General features: G+C 36.1%; 1 protein-coding gene across 1 annotated transcript in view; it reads left to right on the forward strand.

The window, feature by feature from the left end:
* The window catches only part of LOC150082303 (small ribosomal subunit protein eS7-like), a 42,535-nt gene that overhangs the window by 19,239 nt on the left and 2,691 nt on the right, over positions 1-20,605 (forward strand). The window contains exon 4 of the mRNA XM_090380126.1: positions 14,296-14,477. Coding sequence (XP_090236252.1) covers positions 14,296-14,477 — 182 coding nt within the window. The remainder of the gene's footprint in view (positions 1-14,295; positions 14,478-20,605) is intronic.

The raw sequence follows: 20,605 nt of genomic DNA on the forward strand, positions 1-20,605 counted from the left end.
GTATACGGTAAAATAGTTATAAAGATTAAAGAATTTCAAATTGAAAAGTTTTCACCTTCATGGTATTGAATATTGTGATTTTTGCATTTGCATTCTTCCTTCTAATCAGCAAAAGACCATATGAATTTTTGCTTCTCTGATGATCCCAATACTTCCACTTTCTAGAATATGCTAAAATTACCTACAGCATTCTACAACATTCGGGAGTCTTCTATACTTACTTTATATGTGGGAGAAAAACATTCTAGCAAAAAATTTCCATGCATCCTGTGATGAAAACTTGCTTTGACAGTATTATTCAGTATACCGAAACATTTAACCATATAATTTATGGATATTAGCAAAAGTCCTTGTGCATCAGGAATAAGCATACTTTTTAGCCATATAATCTACAAATATTAGCAAAAAGGTCTTATGCATTGGAAATAGGCATACTATAACAGTTAAAGATGTAATATGCTTGTTCCTGACACACGCAAGGCGTTTTTGCTAGTATTATTCAGTGTTTGCATTGCTATCCAATCTTTGCAGCATATGATCCAATATGACATATAAAATTGTAGAAATACTAACATGCAGATTTAATTAATAATGAAAAATGCAACAAACTTTAGTTATTTATAACTAAACAACTTGCAAGCATACCAAATGCTTGTGTATAACAGTTAATATGGGGTGAGCTGAGTCAAAATAATTATTCCTCTCTGAAAGGTATGTGCATTATTAGTTTAAGCAAACAAAACGCATAGCAACCTGTCTGACTTTTGTGCAGTATTTTGTGTAACTCATGATTCGTCAACCAAAATTTGTGACTCAAATCACAGGTGGGGAAAACTGCAGTATACAAAGTAATTGATGTATTTAATTTGCTTCTGTGATGAATGCAATGATCCAACGCTTACTTTAAATGTGGGGAGAGAAACATTCTGAGGAGTACTGTGTGTTTGGAAAAATTTTTAGCAATAGTGTTTAGTGATAGCAGTATTCCCCAGTCTTTTTACTATGCAACCCAGTATTCTATAAATTTGAAAAAATAGTGATACCCAGAATTAATTTACACTAAAGTGTTTTTTTTTTTTTTTTTTTTTTTTTTTTGTCTGCTATTAACACATTCACTGCTTCCTCATGCAAAAATATGCATCATCAGAATATTAATCCACTTCGACAGAAAACCACTTTGCTTTTAGAATTTTTTCTAAAAGAATCTTTATTGGAAGAAATAAGGAAAAACTTTTTTTATTTATTTTCCTGTGTTAATGATTAATATCATTAACATGGGAAGGTAAATCAAAAAAGTGAATCTAAATAAATTGAAAGAATGACTCTTGTTAGCAAGAGCATCATTGCTTTGCCCCACCTAGTCCGGTAGAGACACATCGAAGTCGACACTAGCATATTTCTTGTGTTTATTGATGAGTCGAAGTTTTTGTTCGGTAGAAAAAATAGTCCTTTTCCATTTTAATGTGTTGGATGCACACAGACACAGGTTTTAAAAAAACTGAGAATGTTAAAATTAAACTTCTAGTAGTAAAGGAACATTACAAAATGAAAACAAACAACACCCATAATGGATTCCACGTATTTCTTTTTGTTATCCTCTTAGACTGTTTTATACTTCTGTGGGCCATAGAAACCTCAGTTAATCTGCAACCTGGATAGTTGAGTCTGTTGTATTTAAAACTATCTACTGTCTGCTGTTGGAGGAGGACCAATACTGAGTGAAACAGTCATAGCAGTATCTCATCTTTTAAGTGAATGATAGATTAAACTTTTTTGATGTCATTTGTTTGAAAATAGTGCAATACCAGGAATATGAGTTGTGAAGGCAATATCTGTTATGTAGTTAGCAATAAGACTTGCATTAACTAAGCAGTTTAAATCCTAGTAGATGCATGAAAGCACGAGTCTTTCAACTTCATATAAGTTCGGTAAGGCCAAATAGCATTAGTTATGCTATATTTCTGAAGCTTCAACTTTGTATAGTTAATTTAAAAATTAAAGTGACTCTATATCATAGTTTTAAATATTTTTAGTATGTTGAATAAAATAAATAGTTAGATGAAATATTTTATATTTCATCTACCTGTACAGAAAAGCACATTTTAAAAATTTTGGTCACTTGAAGACTTCGTAATGCAAATTTGAGCATTATTACAGGTAGTTGGCAATGTTATTTTGGACGTTGAAACATATTTTTGAGAATTGTTGTAGATGAACATAACTCGAAGAGCGTACAGATACTCCCTCTACTATAATCATAATGATACAATAATAATGCCGTCATTAATGAAATTAATTAGTAAATTTTCCACCACTAAAGATGACTTAACAAATATATTTTATTGATGCCAGTGTCAGACACACATGCACATACACAAAAAGAAACTAATCACTGTACCATCAAAGAAAGTTTACAAACAGTGTGGAATTTTTAAAAAGGATGCACATGTAACATTAAGTGTCTAGATACTGAGTTATATGAGTTTTATTTCAACCTTTAAAGCTTTGAGTAATACACTGTAAATGATTCCCAGAATTTAGTGTGTATTATCCCTTTCCCAAAACTAAAGTAAGAGGAAGGAGGATTATATTTGGGTTTGTCTTCTTGGGACCTTAAATAAATATGATATAAGCAGGAAAGCATTTTAAATGGGAGCACTGTAGACATTAAAAATTGCATGGCACTTTGTGGGATTGACCACTGGGTCAGAGAAAATAGAAACTGTAAGAAACAGGAGAGTACTGTAAGCAAGTGTTTTAATAGGAATTCCCTGTAACAAAAAATCCACTGAACTTCAGTTGTTTATAGCCAAGCCCACAAACATACAAAAATGCTTGTCATGCACATCTATGTTACAGTGAAAGGTGGGATGGGGCCTAGTCAAGATAATTATTTCTCATTGAAGGGCACTATGTTATTGGCTAAAGCAGACCATACACATAAGCATCTTGTTTTTATGACTTAGCAAACGTTAGTTTCTTTCCCGTTTCATTTTTAATATATATATCATAGATGAAATAGTTAATATATTATTATAAATCATACTTGCAACAACCAACTCTGTATGAATATTAAACAAAGCTTTAAAAAAATAATGTTGACAATATGCTCTGTTGTCCTGTCTTCATGTGAAGAGTGCATGCCTGTATGTTTGGAAAAATACAAGGGCTGTTCAGTAAAGAATGATCATGATTTTTCATGATCATTCGTGACCCTACTACTTGCAATTTCTAGCTAAGCTGTGGAATTTAAGACCAAATCAAGCTGCATCATATAGTAACCGTGCAGTTGACTCGTGATTGGCCAAGTTTATGGCTGTTCAGTTTTGCCTATGTAACAATGGACACGACACAGGGATAGTATGCTGCTATCATTTTTTTTTCCATCTCAAGAAAACATCAGCTGAATTGTATGAAATGTTAAAAGAGGCTTATGGTGAATCTATGCTTCTATATAGCACAGCTTGCAAGTTCAGAATGTTTAAAGATGGGGGCAATTTGGTCGCAATAATTGATGGCCCTGGAGCTCCAACTGTGGCTGTCAACACAAAGTATAAATGCTGCTTCCGTAATCATGAGAGAAGATAGTCTTATAATAGTAGGGCAACTGGCAGAGAAAGTAGTAGTAGTGGCATGTGATGCAAGAAAGCAAGTGTATGAGAGCGTCAGCCAAAAAAAAACAAAAAAAAACACACCATTTCTTCCAAATGCCTGTCCAGTTCCTCCTTAAATTTATTTAACCTATCAACTTCCACAACGACAGATGGAAGTTTGTTCCAGCAATTAACCCGCTGGCTGTAGGCAAATTTCCGCACATCTATTCTACATCTGTCTTTTCTTAATTTGAATTTATGCCCCCTTAGCATTAGCATTAGTAGAGGCATTTGATGCAAGAAAGCAAGCTTATGCAGCATCAGCCAAAAAAAAAAAAAAAAAACCCACTTCCACTTCACCCCTCTGTTCGTTCAAAATACCTGTCCAGCTGAGCCTTAAACTTATTTAGGCTATCAACCTCCACCACAAGGGATGGCAGTCTGTTCCACCAACCAACCACCCGCTGGCTAAAGGCAAATTTCCGCACGTCTATCCTACATCTGTCTTTCCTAAATTTGAATTTATGCCCTCTCAGGTGATTTTTCTGAGCTAGAGGAAGAATCCCATCAGCATTGAGCATGCTTAAACCATTCAAGGCTTTATACACCTCTATCAGATCACCTCGCTGGTGCCTAGTCTCCAGACACTGTAATTTGCAAAACTTAAGCCTTTCTTCATAAGAGCACCCCTTTGTTCCATTCACTAATCTTGTTGCCCTTCTCTGTACTCGTTCCAGCAGCTCTACATCCTTCTTGAAATGAGGCCTCCAGACCTGTATACAGTACTCTAGGTGTGGCCTGACCATTGCCTTATACAATGGAATAATCACCTCCTTATCCCTGCTGGAAAAATTCCTGTATATCATTGACAATACTCCATGAGCTACTCTTGCAGCCCGTCTGCACTGCTCAGAGAACTTCATATCTGCCTGCACAATCACCCCCAAGTCCCTTTCATTCTCTACCACTGTCAGTGTAGTACCACAGAGTTGATACGTTGCTCTGGGGTTGCTGTTTCCCATGTGTAGTACTTTACATTTGTCAATGTTAAACTTCATTTGCCACCTCTCAGCCCATCTGCTCAACCTTTCCAGATCCTGTTGCAGCAGCATAGTGTCAGTAGTGTCCTTGACAACCCTGCCAACCTTTGTATCATCTGCAAACTTGGACATTAAGCTTGATATACCATCATCAATATCATTTATAAATACAGAAAACAATAATGGACCCAACACTGAGCCCTGAGGGACTCCACTAATAACATTAGTCCACGATGAGCAGTGTCCATTGATTACCACTCTCTGTCTTCTCCCCCTCAACCACCCCTTTATCCATAGCAGCAATTTGCCTCCAATGTCACACTGCTCCAATTTGTGTAGCAGTCTTCCATGTGCAACAGTATCAAAAGCCTTTCTAAGATCCAAGTATATAATATCAAAGTTATTCCCTGCATCCAGTTCTTTTGTGACTGCATCATAGTATCCAATCAAGTTGGTCAGGCAAGACTTCCCCTTAACAAAACCATGCTGTGTCTGAGCTATAACTGAAGTCTTGTCTAAATGATCCTGCAGTGCTTCTTTAACCAGTGCCTCCATTAATTTTCCTGGAACAGAAATTAAGCTCACAGGTCTATAATTACTTGTGTCAGCCTTTGATCCTCCTTTGTGAATTGGGGTCACATTTGCACATTTCCAGTCTATGGGTACCTCCCCTGAGTCCAAGGAAGCTCTCATAATTATGGCTAAGGGTTTGCTTACCTCCTTTGCTGCCTCCTTTAATATAACTGGATAGATCCCATCCACCCCGGGTGCCTTTCTTGTGTTTATCTTCAACAGTTTCTCCTCCACTTTACTCCCATTTATTTCAAGATTCTGTAGCTTATTGCTAGAGTTGAATACACCTCTGGCATTCCCCTTGCTGAATAACTCCTCATGTGTGAATGTCGATGCAAAATATTCATTTAGTTTGTTAGCTACCTGAGCAGAATCATCAACAGTTGACCCATCAATATCAAGTGGACCAATCTGATTCATCCCCTTCCTTCTAGAGTTTACATAAGTAAAGAACTCTTTGCTGTTTTTCTTTGCATCCTTTGCCAAGGATTTCTCGTAATCTGCCTTCGCCTGCCTAACCTCCTTTGTAACCTGGTTGCATATCAACTTGTATCTATCATAGGCTTCTGTGTCATGTGTTAATTTGTAAGTATCCAATGCATTTTTCTTCTCTGCCATATGCCTCATTAGTTCATCTGACATCCATTTTGGCCTAAACCTTGAACAATATTTCTTAGTTGGTATGTAAAGCCTAGTAGCTTCCAAGATAAGTTCTTTGAATGCTTCCCATTTTGAATTTGCTGTTGGTGACATCATCAGTTGGTCCCACTGTATAGAATTTAAATACTGTCTCAGTCCATCGTAGTCGCCTTTACGGAAGCAATAACCCTTCCCTTTACCCCTAATGGTAGTTACCTCTTTCAGTAAATCCCACTTCAGCACACTGTGATCACTGCCACCTAGTGGTTCATTTATCTGCAGATTCTTAATGCATGAAGAATCAGTGCTGATAATCAAATCAAGAGTATTACTCCCTCTACTTGCCTCCCGAACATGCTGATGTAGAAAACAATCATCCAATAAATCCACAAAAGCCCTGCTAGTGTGTGAGTAACCAGCCCCCAAATTCCAGTCAATATCTGGGAAATTAAAATCTCCCATTATAAGACTCTGATTTACTGGCCCACTCTATTTCCCTGTACAGTTCCTTATTATACTCATCAGAGTCATTTGGCCTATAGCACACTCCTACTCTCAATTTTGATCTCCCAATGCTTATGTCACACCAAACTGACTCAACACTGCACTGTCCAGCGATGTCGACTGGCTTCACTTCCTTGGTTTTTATGTGTTTCTTAACTAATAGCATAACACCTCCCCCCTTCCTATCCTGTCTATCCTTTCTGTAGACGTTGTACTCCCCAAATTGCAGTTCTGCATCCCTTATATCTGTGTGACACCACGTCTCTGATATCCCAACAATATCTGCCTTTGATGTTTTGAGCAATACCTCAAATTCATCAAATTTATTTACTAAACTCCTAGCATTGGTGTACACGCAAGTATACCTGCACCTGTTTCTATTCTTAGCTACCCTAACACAACCCATGTGTTTACTTGTACCGCAATGGCTCCCAGCAGTCTCTGAAATACCATGCATCTTGTTTTTCAGGCTTCTGCTCATTCTAATAGAAGCAGTGCAAGAATCTCTTTCACCTCTGCCAGTGGCTACTGTCAATCTATTGGTCTTTGTCTCCCCCCAAGCTAGCAGTTTTCCGACCCACCTAACACTGCCTCGATAGCATCAGCAAATATTCTTGCACCCTTTCTATTTAAGTGTATCCCATCCCTGTAGAAGCAATCTCTCCTGTTAACAAGTACAGTCCAGGCTGAAAAAAATTCTACCCCTTGAGCCTTGCACAATCTTTCCAGGGCCGAATTGATCGACAAGGCTCTCATCATATACTCCCTCCTCGTAATCTGAACAAGTGGAAGGATCTCATCAGAATTCAGCGTGCTCAACTCATTCAAGGTGCTTAGAATATCAATAGGAAGCACACACACGGTATTCTCTCTGACCATTTGCATATGATCATGTGTTTATATGCTGGGTTCCAAGACAGCTCACAAGCAACAGTAAATTCTCAGAGAAGTTTGTGAGGATCTGCAATGGATGGTTAGGTTTTGTACAAGGTGATAATGTCAGACAAGACATGGCTTCAGCATTTCAACCCATAGAGTAAGCAATAAAGCTTTGTTTGGAAGTCTATGTCATTGCCAGCACAAAAAAAACAAATGTTGTGACTTCTGCAGGAAAGGGTTTTTCATAAATTTTTTTTATGAAAACTTTAAACACAAAAGGTATCAAAACCTGTAGTACTTGGTACTATGCATGGGTTGAAGGAGAAGTATGGGGAGGGGGCAGGGATGCCAGAAACTTTGCTCTAGAGACTAAATATGGGTTTCACCACTTCAAGCCTCCAATAAGCAAGGTGGTGGTATTGCAGTGGTTGATGAGTGTCATCTATCATGTTATGGTAATCTCTTTTTTTCACATTCAAGAAATGGTTTAGCAGCACGTTGTGCCACATCATATGAGCATTATGGGAACTTACTACAGAACTGTATCGCACTCTTTGCAGGATCACATTTGTCATAAATGACTAGAACAGCATACAGGTGGGTGGATGCTGCATCACAACAGTGTGAGACCTCACATTGCCCATGCGGTCCTCATCTGCCCTACAGCCTTGACCCTGCGATTTTATTTTCAAAGTTAACGAAGGAGCTGTGAGGAAAATGTTTCTAGTTGTCAGAAGACATAAAGATATTGGAAGCGATTTCTTAAATGCATGTCAAAAATGGCTTCCACCACATTTTGAAAAATGGTAGAAACATTGGAGTAAGTGTGTTTCAACAAATGGGGACTACTTTGAAAAGGACCATCAAAACATGGATGATTAATAAAAGTATATTGCGAAAAAAAATCGATTATTCTTTAGTGAACAACACCCATATTTCAGTGAACTAATCTTTTAAGTAAGAAAATTACAATAATACTTACTGAAAGTGCTTTTGTGATTTCATGAAGAGTAATACTAATACAGTAAACAGTTACTGTTTACTCTATTACTATTAATACATATAAATGGCACATTTATGCACAATTGTGCCATTTATATTGCTAGAATTGGAGATATTTAAATTTGATTCCCCTTCATTTATACAATTCACCTTTAACTGTTTTTTAATGATTGCTTGTGTTGCCCAAAATCAAAACACAGTTTAGTAGCTCTTAGGTTCAGTTTAGACATCAAGGGACTAAGATTTGCTAGAAGAAATTAACAACAACAAAGAATGAAATGTTAAAGATATAATATGTTTAGAGGTGCTTTAGTTAACTTAGATTAAAATTTTTAAAATAATCTGCATTCATTCAATTTAAGCTGACAAAAGATATAAAAACAAAACAGTTCTGACATTGCAAACTAATTCCTAACAAATTCCTTGGTATTTCATCACAAACAGTATACACTTTCTGCTATTGGGGACCGTAGTATATCATGTTTACCTTCTTGACGTAGCCAGTTTATAGGCTACCAAATTTTTTTGTATCGGCTTTAATTTTGACTTTCCACATTATGGCCTCAGTTGCCAATGCGGCATTAAACCTTAACCAACCACATCTGCTATTGGGATAATATAGTTTTGAATATATGATCAATATGTATCCCACTTGCAAATGAGTTTTTAAAGTTATTTACTTTTTCAAATCAGAGTGAGATCAATTTTCTATAAATCTTTATGCCACCAGTGTGTGTTTTTTTATTTATTTTTTTTTTTTGTTACCATTAAATTCAAGTAGTTTCTATTTTGAGAGTTCTTTCAGGCCTATAAAACAGCAGTGCTCCAAATTGTTGGACAATTTTTACATAAATTAATATCTTCTCATTTAACATATCAATGAGGAAAGCTCATAAAACAATATAACAGTTCCTTTCTACAGTTTTCATCAGAAAATACACTATGCACTAAGCAGAAAACTCATTTTTAGAACTCAAAATTTTAAAAGAAACCATTGATTCACATTTGCAATTAATAACTTGTATTACAATAGTAAAACTGTTTTACTATTCCATCACTTAGTATTCAAGTGTATTGTTATCAGGTATATCATACACTCAACAGCAGTGCTAACAATTGATCAGTGGCAAAAATAAGACACTTTCAATCAGTGAAAGGCAATACCAAGGTCAGTGGGATCAGAAGGCACCTCCGTAGCCAGGTGGGAAGGAGCAGCAGTGCGTAGCACACGCTTCTTGATTAGACTGGGGTTCGAGCCCGTCACCACCAAATACAGATGATGCAGAAAGGTCAGGGAATGACCACCGCATATTCCCAGAGCAATATGGCCTTAGTTGCTAATGCTCCTAAAAACCAAATAACAACAACAGCTCAAGAAACTTGCTCCAGAAAAGATTAATAGTGGTATGTGAAGTTTTCCAGCACTCTCACACTGGAAAATTGCAGCCTTCATAATGGGATTTATGTGAGTCCCTTTGACTTGACATACAAATATGGTGCTTCGAGTCACAAGTGCTGGTGAAAATCATGGGAGAAATCAATTACTTCAATGTGATTGTGGGGCTTAAAGTTACTGTGCTGCTTGACCAATAGTGCCCTGCAACAGCAGAATTATCTGTGCCAATAGTTCTGTAGTTAAAAAGCACTGCTGGTCCCAGCGACAGTAACCTTCAGGCCTGTAATTGCATTAAGGTAACTGATTGCCTCCATAATTTTTACCAGTGCTCATTATTTGAAGCACTCGATATTTACAGTGCAGCTCCCTGTGCTAACTGTAATAAAGGGACTTGCATACATCCAATTATGGAGGCAGCAGTTTGACTGTGTGATAAGTTCTGGTGAGCTTCACATGCTACTATACATTTTGCACTGCTGAATCCAGATTATTTTCTTCACATTCCTCCTTCATTTCTCCCCCCCGCCCCTTCTCTATAGCACTTCCATGCTACTATTACATTAGTGTGGCATCATGTGGTAGTTTATATGTATTGCAGTCAATGTTTCTGTTTTGTGTGCTATACATTATAAGTTGGTAAAGAATGTGTGCTATACATTATAAGTTGGTAAAGAATGTGTGCTATACATTATAAGTTGGCTCACCTTGAAAGCTACTTAATTATGAATTTTACTCTTTAATATACATATCATTCCTTTTTGATATGTACATTCTTGTATATCTTATTTTATTAAAATAATGTTTAACATTTATGCACAGTCAGTTGTCACAAGAATGATTTATAATGCATTTGCTGACACTTTCCTCTATTAGTTGATACACACTTCGCTTCTGTGATGAATTCAAAGATCCAACGCTTACTTTCTATGGGGAGAAACATTCTGAGGAGCATCCTATGTGTGGAATATTTCTTTTACAATAATATATACATTCCTTGTATATCTTATTTTATTAAAACAATGTTTCTAACATTTATGCACAGTCCGTTGTCACAAGAATCATTTATAATGCATTTACTGGCACTTTCCTCTGTTAGTTGATACACACTTCGCTTCTGTGATGAATGCAAAGATCCAACGCTTACTTTCTATGGGGAGAAACATTCTGAGGAGCATCCTATGTGTGGAAAATTTCTTTTACAATAATAGTATTCAGTGTTAGCAGTGGTTGCAGAGTTTTTGTATGTGGCTATATTATGTCCTATAAATATGTAAAAATACTTATGCCTAAATTAATAAAGAAAAATCCAATGAATTTCTATTATTTATAATTAAATAGCTCACAATCATACAAGATTCTCATGTACAATTTGATGGAATATTACTGATGGGTATGGTCAATGATCATTATTCCTCTCTGAATGGCATATATGTTATTGAATAAAGCAGACTGCACATGTAGCAAACTGTTTCTAGGACTTTTTTAACCACACACACATGAACATTTATTTATATACTGTACATATACAATGTGTGATCTAAAAGTTCAAGGATTGACTTTGACCAATTTCCTCACATAAAGAGGGTGATACAGTCCTTTGCCGTCATGACGCATTATTTTTCTTGTTACATATGCTTCCACCATAATGCCATTTCATCAGCATTAAAGACTTGTTCAGGTTTGTTGTCTTTAATAACATTTTGCAACCCCCTCCATATAACCGTTAGCACTCACTAGCCTGCAGGTGCTGATTCTCTTTTCATGCTCATGTTATTCAAATTAAAAATGCCAGTGGAACTTATAAAACCTTTTCTGTCAAAATTCTTTGCTTGTTGGAGCATATTTCTCATCACCTGCAGTTTGGAACCAGTTATACAGTTTGAAAGGCCTCCATAGCTGAGTGGTCAGGAGTGGAAGTGCAATAGCACATGCTCTTTGAGTAGACCAGGATTCAAGCCCCTGACTGCTAAATACGGTCAATCTGCCAACCTGCACTGGGTCAGTGTGGCAAATTATGGTCCATTCCCTCAACACGAATCGTTGAAGAGGCTTCCATCCTGAAGTAGGTTGATAACTACTGATTTACCTTTTACATTTATGCAGTTTGGACTGATGCAAGATCAACATTCAGAATTTTCTAATTCATTTCTTTCTTTCACATACTCCTGAATGTCTTTAGCTTTAAACTTGGTCAGGTGGTATGTTCATTTACACCATATTTCCTTGATGCTGTGGATTGAGAAAAGCCATTGTCCAATTTAACCAAAACATTTCTACTTTCTAATCTAATCTCATCAGTTTATGCTCTCTTGGACAAAAAATTAAAAGGTTTCCCCTTCCTGTTCTTGTTTACATTGGTTAAAAGCATGGCTAAAACTATTTTAGCACAATTACAACTAAAATAAGTGAAGGACTGTCCTTGCCAAAACACTGAAAAAATACACAACATAGACAAAAATGAAGAAAATCAATTTAATCATAATGAACTTAAACTAATTACTTTGATATAAATAATTTTTGGTTAAGATTTTATTATTTTGTTTTTTAATATGGAAATTTGATTAATTGGTATCCACTCCTTTTTTATTCTGTAAAGCAGAGGTGGGCAACCTTTATAAATGGCGGGCCAAATAAAATGTCTGTGAGGTACACGTGGGCCAATTTTTTTTTAGCTTTCCACGATTTTTAGGATTGTTAAAATCGTGTATAATGAAAAAATCATCATAAACAGTTTTATTTATTGTAATATTTATACATTCACGTACATATAATCAATTTTATTAATAAGGAAAACGAAATACAAATTCAAGATAAAATTACAAACAATTACATCCGGAAATTTCTTTCATATACCCATGCATTAGCATTAGTAGAGGCATACGATGCAAGAAAACAAACTTATGCAGCATCAGCCAAAAAAAAAAAAAAAAAACACTCCCGTTTCACCCCTCCATTTGTTCCAAATTCCTGTCCAGCTCAGCCTTAAATTTATTTAGGCTATTAGCTACCACAACAAGAGATGGAAGCCTGTTCCACCAATCAACTACCTACCCACTGGCTGAAGGCAAATTTCTGCACATCTATTCTACAACTATCTTTCCTCAGTTTGAAACTGTGTCCCCTCAGGTTCTCAGTCTGAGCAAGACGAAGAATTTCATCAGCATTCAGTTTGCTCAACCCATTCAAGGCCTTATATAACTCAATCAGATCACCTCACAGGTATCTACTTTCCAGTTCTTAAGAAAGGCTTAAGTCCTGCAATTTGCAGAACTTAAGCCTTTCTTGGTAAGAGCACCCCTTTGTTCCCCTCACCAATCTTGTTGCCTTTCTTTGTACACATTCCAGCAACTCTACATCCTTCCTAAAATGAGGCCTCCAGACCTGTACCCAGTACTCTAGGTGTGGCCTGACCATTTCCATGTATAACAGGATAATCACCTCCCTGTCCCTGCTAGCAAAATTCCTATATATCATTGACAAGACTCCATGACCTGCCCTGACAGCCCGTCTGCACTGCTCAGCCAGCGAACTTCATGTTTGACTGTACAATTACCCCCAGGTCTTTTTTACTTTTCCTGAGTGTAGTACCACAGAGTTGGTACGTTTATCTTTGGTTATCGCTATCCATATACAGTACTTTGCATCTGTCAATTTGTTAAACTTCCGTTGCCACTTCTCTCGGCCCATTTTCCCAACTTATCTAGATCCAGTTGGAGTAGCATACTGTCGTTAACAACCCTGCCAAACTTTATATCATCTGCAAACTTGGACATTAAACCTGATATACCTTCATCAATATCATTGATAAATATACAAAACAACAATGGGCCCAACACCGAATCCTGAGGAACTCCACTAACATTTGTCCACGAAGAGCAGTGACCATTGATTACCACTCTCTGTCATCTCCCACTCAACCATCCCTTTATCCATTGTAGCAACTTTCCCTTAATCCCATACCTCTCCAGTTTGTACAGCAGTCTTCCATGTGCAACAGTATCAAAAGCTTACCTGAAATCTAAGTATATGATAATAAAATTAATTTTGTCATTCAGTTCCTTTGTGACCACATCATAGTATCCAATCAAATTGGTCAGACAAGACTTCTCTTTAACAAACCCATGCTGTAATGTTTATTGTCTGTAAATTGCATGTGTTCTCTGGTCGATTTGCCCATTCTGTTGGACCAGAAATATCCAGTTTCTGGTGGGGGGAACCTTGCTATCTATGCTTGAGATTGACTGACTTAGTCACAGAGTGAAAAAAAGCCCGTCAAAGTTCCTCATGTCAATGGCATTTGAACTCTGGCCTTTTCCACCCAATGTGGGGAAGAAGGTGACGATACCACTGTACCACAGACAACAACAAAATACAAACACGATTCCAGTAACAAAAATTGCAATATGCTCTTTATTATATATATTTTGAAAATGATTGCCGGATAATGTACGTTTGTGGGCAGGTTGCCCACCCCTGGTGTAAAGAATGATAACTCACACAGCTTCCAGATTTCATTTTGAAGCTGTGTGAGTTCTGTTGTAAGGTAATGCAAGTTGCACAAGCCTAAAAAGAGCTGACAACAAAGAAGTTAGCAAAACTATTTAATTGAAATTAATAAGTGATTTTACACTTGTATACTGGTGAGGTATTATTGTTTTTTTTTTAATAGGCCATTATCATCTTTGTACCAGTTCCACAGCTGCAGTTATACCATAAAATCCAAACAAGGTTGGTCAGAGAACTTGAAAAGAAATTCAGTGGGAAACATGTGGTTTTTATTGCTAAGCGAACTATGCTAAGAAAACCAACCCGAAAGATGAAAATTAAAAATAAACAAAAGAGACCAAGAAGGTAATGCTAGTTAATAATAATAATAGAAAATTTGGTTTATGAGTCAATTATTTATCATATAAAAAGAGATTTTATAATATGACAGTTCCATTTGCATGACATGGAAAATATTAACCCTTGTGTGTATCTATGTGTTTCATGTGTATACACATGAATCACATAGAGATACTCTTATGTATATAAAAATATACATATATATTTTCAAGGTTGTTTCATATATGATTAAAATAATGCATCCTTTGTTTTGAAATCTTCTATTATATGCTACCACCTCATTTGTATTTCCAATAGTAGCCCTGGTTTTAATAGATGGCAGCACAGTCATAGCTTGTAAAATCAGAGTAGATTGGACAAGAGTGCTTTTTTGGGCATGATCTTGTCAGCCATTGTTATCTTACAAAAGCTGAAGTTGTTTGGAATTCAGATCGAAAAGGTGAATCAAAGGTGAATTGCATCAAAAAAATGAGCTATAATAACTTTTTTTTTTTTAATTTATTTTTTTTAAATTTCTAATTTAATTCTTGACATTTTCATGTTGGGTTGCCAAGTCAGAATCAGAATAAATTAATATTTAAAAGCATATGAATTTTCAAAATTTGAACAAACTCACTCCCCAAAGTTTGCTTCCCTAATAGAAAACTCACTACTCTAGAGCCCATACATTTTTAAAATTCACTCAAGAAAGGGTTAAGTGTACACTACTTGTCTATGAGTTGTGAATGAAATTTTTTAAACACTCTCATTCTTTACTGGCTAATTTTTGAGTTAAATTATTCTCAGTACCTTCAAATGACGTCGAGCATCATCATCCCGATCACTTGTGATGTGCAAGTTGTATTGGCATCAGCCATAAAACAATTTTAGTTGTGAGAAAGATGAGTGGTCTGTGTTTATATGTTTGTGTCCTTTTTAGATTTGTTTTTTGTGATTTTTTTGCCATTTTGTTGATAAAGAAATGGATTCTTCATAAGGATAATTGGAGCATATGGGCTGCCATTGAGATATAATGCATCCTTTATTGTTTTAAAATCTTCCATTATATGCTACCACCTCTTATTTGTGTTTCCAACTAGTTGTAGTTTTAATAGATGGCAGCATGTAAACAGCTTTTAAAATCAGAGGAGATTGGACAAGAGTGCTTGTCAGGCATGAGCCTGTCAGCCATTGTTGTTTTACAAAAGCCATTTATACCATTCTATCACAAGAGCTTGTTACACTACTTTCAGTACTAGCCTAATTTGTGGTTGATTTTTGAGTGTATACTAAATAAAAAATAATTGAAATTGACTTTTTTCATTTATTTTTATTTTTGAAAATGATGTAAAATTAGTGGCCTTTTTAGTAAATTTTCTGTTTCAAATGTGTATATAATTAAACAAAAAGTTCAGTTAATTTATGAGAAAAGTTAACTGTGTTAGGGTTACAGATGAGTGATAGTCTATATAACAGTTAAAGATTTGTCCTTATTCTGGCCGTTCCAATAGAAATTATGTCTGCAGCCACGAAACACCTCTCAAAATTGCTTATACAGTGGGAAACAACATTGTAAGCAGTGTACACAATCTGATATCTAATGTCAGAAAACATGCTGCTTTAGGAAACTATGGGAGAGGCCGACTGGGCTAGCCAGGTGGGTAAAGTACCTGCCTGGCAACCCAAAGGTCGTGGGTTCGAATCCCGCCTCGGGCTTGGATCAAAGTACTGCAAAAACCTTGGGAGGTGCATTATGGCCACAGAAGCCGATGCACCAACAACTACCAAAAAAATAAAATAAAATAAATAAATATGGGAGAGTTCTTGTGAGAGTATTGGGTACATTTGCCATTACAACAATGTTTTTTTTTTTTTTTTTAAACTTAAGGCATTGACCACTTTGTTGGAACATTTAAGTAATCTTTCTGTATTAATTGAAGATCTGTGCACTCTGTTACCATGGTGTCATTAGAGTATTAAGTTTCTAGTATACGGTAAGGAAGTCCCAGTATTGTGGATTTATGGAGTTCTGTATGAAAATAATTTAACATTTCTTGAATGTTAGGATTATCTTGAATAATTTATTCATTGTTGTTTCAGGATCTCTTCTTTCTTTCTCCGAAAGATCTACTTAATTGAAAAAAAAAAAAAAAAAATTTTCCAATCATTCATATTTACCCCATATCCAAAAAGTCACCATCCAGTTCTACCTTGAAACTTTATCACTCTCTGCCTTGGGGTTAACTTTTTTTTTTTTTTTTTATGAAACCCCCAAACACGAAAGGTATCAAAACCTATAGTACTTAGTACCGTGCATGGGTTGAAGGAGAAGTATGGGGGGAGGGGGATGCCGGACTTATTTCAGTAATCTACAATATGCCACCCTACGTGAGAACACATCCTAAAGTGTAAGGCCTTGAAGGAGATAAATCCATTCCTTGTGGGGAAAATATTACCCCACCAATCTGGTTGCCTTTCTAAATGTTCCCTGGCTGTTTTGGTGCAGCTTCTAGAGACCAGAATATGATATTCGAAGTGTGGTATCACCATTATTTTATACAAAGGAATAATGGCAAGCTTCTCTCTACTTGCAAAGGATGATAAAATCATTGATAGGACACCATAGCTTTGCTGATTGGCTGTTTACGCTGTATGGCTGATTGTATCCTAAACTCTTCAGTCCTGAATTACTTTTAACTGGTGTATTGCCATTTATGATTTCCAGTCTAGAAGAGCCACCTTGTTAAAGTCACCCATAATGAGGCAGTCACATTTACTTGCTCAAAGAGTTTTTTTATTTTTATTGTGCCCTTTGCACATGCTCTCACTGTCATCTTTCCTTTACTGCTGGTCATCTCATACCAGACTCGGCTTCCACTTGCTGAGATGGCAAGTGAAAGCCGAATTTAGAAATAATCTGGTTGCTTTCGGGCAGCTTTTAATAAGCACATGTCCCTTGCCCATCCTTCTTTTTTCCCTGTTACTGTATTCACCATAATGAAATTTTTCATTGCTTATTTCTGGATGCAGTCATGTCTCTGTTAGCCCTACAGTGTGAGTGTTGGTTGTCCTGACAGTTTCATTACGTTTCCACGGATATGTTAACTCAAGATTGCACACAAGTACCTTAGAGAAGGATACAAGTGTAACCTTAATTTATGTTACTGATTTCTGTCTTTCCTCTGATGAACTTCCTCACCCCAATTAGCAGTTTCCAGGAACACTTAGGACTCCTTAAGCACCTCTTTACTTACAAATATGCCATAGAACCTGCAGTTTTTGGGCACAAAAAAAAAGCTGATTTTTTTATGATTTTCCACCCTGCATAATAGGCATATCTACCTACATTTATATAGATCTATTTCACAATAACCTTATGACCTGACCTGGCACAGTATGACTAAAGTAGTCATCAAAGATTCCCAGACGTGAATCTCATACTGATAGGTGAGAGAGAAGCTTTTACTAATTTCGAGTCAAGAAACTTTCCTTATTTACAGTCTGCAACCAGCTTTTAAGTGCCATGTAACTGATTTGTCGGGAAGGCAAAGAAGTGTGTGTGTGTGTGTGTGTGTGTGTGTGTGTGTGTGTGTGTGTGTGTGTGTGTGTGTGTGTGTGTGTGTGTGTGAATTTTTTACAAACATTCCTTATTTATGGATGCAGTCATGTCTCTGTTAGCTCTACAGTGTGAGTGTTGGTTGTCCTGACAGTTTCATTACCTGGAAGTGGGGAGAACTACACCAGTTGCATTGTTTATGATTCATAACAATCTACTCCACTTCCTATTTTGAAAAAATTCATTTCCGGATAGTGTGCAGTATTGTAATGAACACACAATAATGATTGTAGACCCAACAATGCTAGTAAGAACAAAACAGCAGGCATGGGTATCTTTATTCTATCTCTTCCCCTTCCCAACTAGTCAGTTACATGACCCCTATAAAGCCATTTATAGATTTGAAATTAGGAAAGTTCCCAGAAAATTCAAAAAGACTTGTAAAACTAGCTCTCTCTATTATTAAAAATAAATTGTTATTCTTAAGTTGAACAGTTATTCAACTTTGCATCATCGAGTACATGAGGTTAATCATTTTGCCTTGTGTTTCCACAGTGATGCTATATTAGGCTCTATGGCATTTGGGTTGTCTCATCTAACCACCTGTGTTGCAATGGTTAGTGCTGGTAAACCCAGACATATAATTTTCCCAAAAATGGAAATGGAAGGCCCTAGCTTATAAGTGAAGCATGATTATTAGAATTAATTTTTAGCAATAAGGAATGTAACAGTGTTTAGAAATAAAAACAATGAAGATAAAATAGGGAAACAGTGCTTATCCCAAATAAAACCAAAGAGGCTGTTTAACTGAGAATGATTTTCATGAAATAACTCACCAATTCAGGGTCACTGTTTTTTTGGTGATTGATCCTTGTCCAAATACCTTCTTCTGTCTGAGAATAGCTTTAAGCACACTGTGCTGAAAGCTATTCTTAGACATCTTTAAATTTTTCTCTCAGGAATTTGACAGCTGCAGCCTTGAAGTGGTATTCATGTTTCCTGTTGGAAATGGAAAGAGCCATATAGTACATGGGAAAGAGCCAGTGCTTGTGTGGAGGATGTCAAATACATTATGTTCAAACTGAAGTTTGTCAACCCTGCAGCACGAAGTCTGGCATTTCTTGAAGCAGTCCTTTCTGGTTTTTGTAGTATACATGTTAAGTATTTCACGACAGTCAGAATATATTATAGCAATTGACTTTCAGGCTAGCAGAAAGCAGTTGATTCAGCAATAACTCATCATCATAAGTTTCTTTCAGCACCACTGAGTCCTCACTTTTCTTTATTGATAGAAGAGTGCACTTATGGAAAGATAACACTGGAACCATTCTGTTGTACTGGCAGTACAGGCTGCAGGAGTGTGAGGGGGGGGGCATGTTTTTGTGGCATTCCCTTGACCCAGCCCATTGGAGGGCATGGTACCATAGTACATCCAGCAATATCATATGATTATCCCTGTGGAGAGAGGTACTTTCAAGGTACAACCCTAGCCAGTGCACCTTGGATTACAATCCCTTTCAGCATATGCAGCATGAACTGGAAAAGCATCACTCTAGAAATCGATGTTTGTTACATGAATGGTCCATTATGTAACAGGCTAATTAAATCATGCTTCTTAATAAAGTGGCCAGGCAGTATAATACAAAAGTTGGCGAATAGAGCATCTTGCAGGCTATCATGGATTCTTCTTTACAGGCATATTTTTCCATTGATGTTTTATTCATTAATTCATACTCAAGAAACCTGCATAACATCCTTTAATCAACATATACTTTTTTTAGTTAAATAATCGGTAATGGGGATCAAAACTGAGAAAACACTAAGGGTACATTAAAATACCTACTGACATAATTATAATATATATTTTAAGATTTAAATTTAATTAGCTATGTTTAACCGGATTTAAAAGCACACCTGCTGATAGGTTAAATGAAGTTTGCTCCATGCTTTTTTTTTTTTTCTTTTTTTTCTCCCCTTTATCAGAAGAACACACACCAGTAAACTGTTTAATCAAAGTACTTGTTTTAAGTTCCTTAGATATAATAGCATTAATGAGGGAAGACAAATGCAAGTTAAAATAAGCAAATTCAGATTATTTAAGTGAATCACAGAATTAGTGAAAAATATATAGGCTAGCGTATAAATACTTAAGTACTTTTTGTTGTATATTCATAATTTTTTTTTCTGTAACCAAGCTACAATATCATTCAGATATAACTGGAGTGATTGAAAATTGACAATACAAAAATAGTTTCATAAGTTCTAGAAGGTCAGAAAAAACTGAAAAACTTTGCAAACTGGGTTCTTATGCTATTAATATAAGTTGCGGTAAATCATTAAGTTTCAGATATAATAATCACCAAACAGGTCTTGAGAAATTAGTTTACGAACATTGCAAAAACTGAATAATACTCAACCCATTCCACATTAAGTAAAGATGTACCATAATAGGTACCATAATAGGTAAATTGAATAATAACAAACTTTATTAAATCAGAGGTGCATGTTAAATCGTACAAATGATCACATCACATTACATTTTCAGAATAAAAAAAGCTATAAACTTTATATAACTGTTTGGTGCCATTCCTGTTAAAAG

The sequence above is a fragment of the Mastigoproctus giganteus genome, chromosome 8, assembly GCF_048544385.1.
Source record: "Mastigoproctus giganteus isolate SK-2022 chromosome 8, ASM4854438v1, whole genome shotgun sequence".
Lineage (NCBI taxonomy): Eukaryota > Metazoa > Arthropoda > Arachnida > Uropygi > Thelyphonidae > Mastigoproctus > Mastigoproctus giganteus.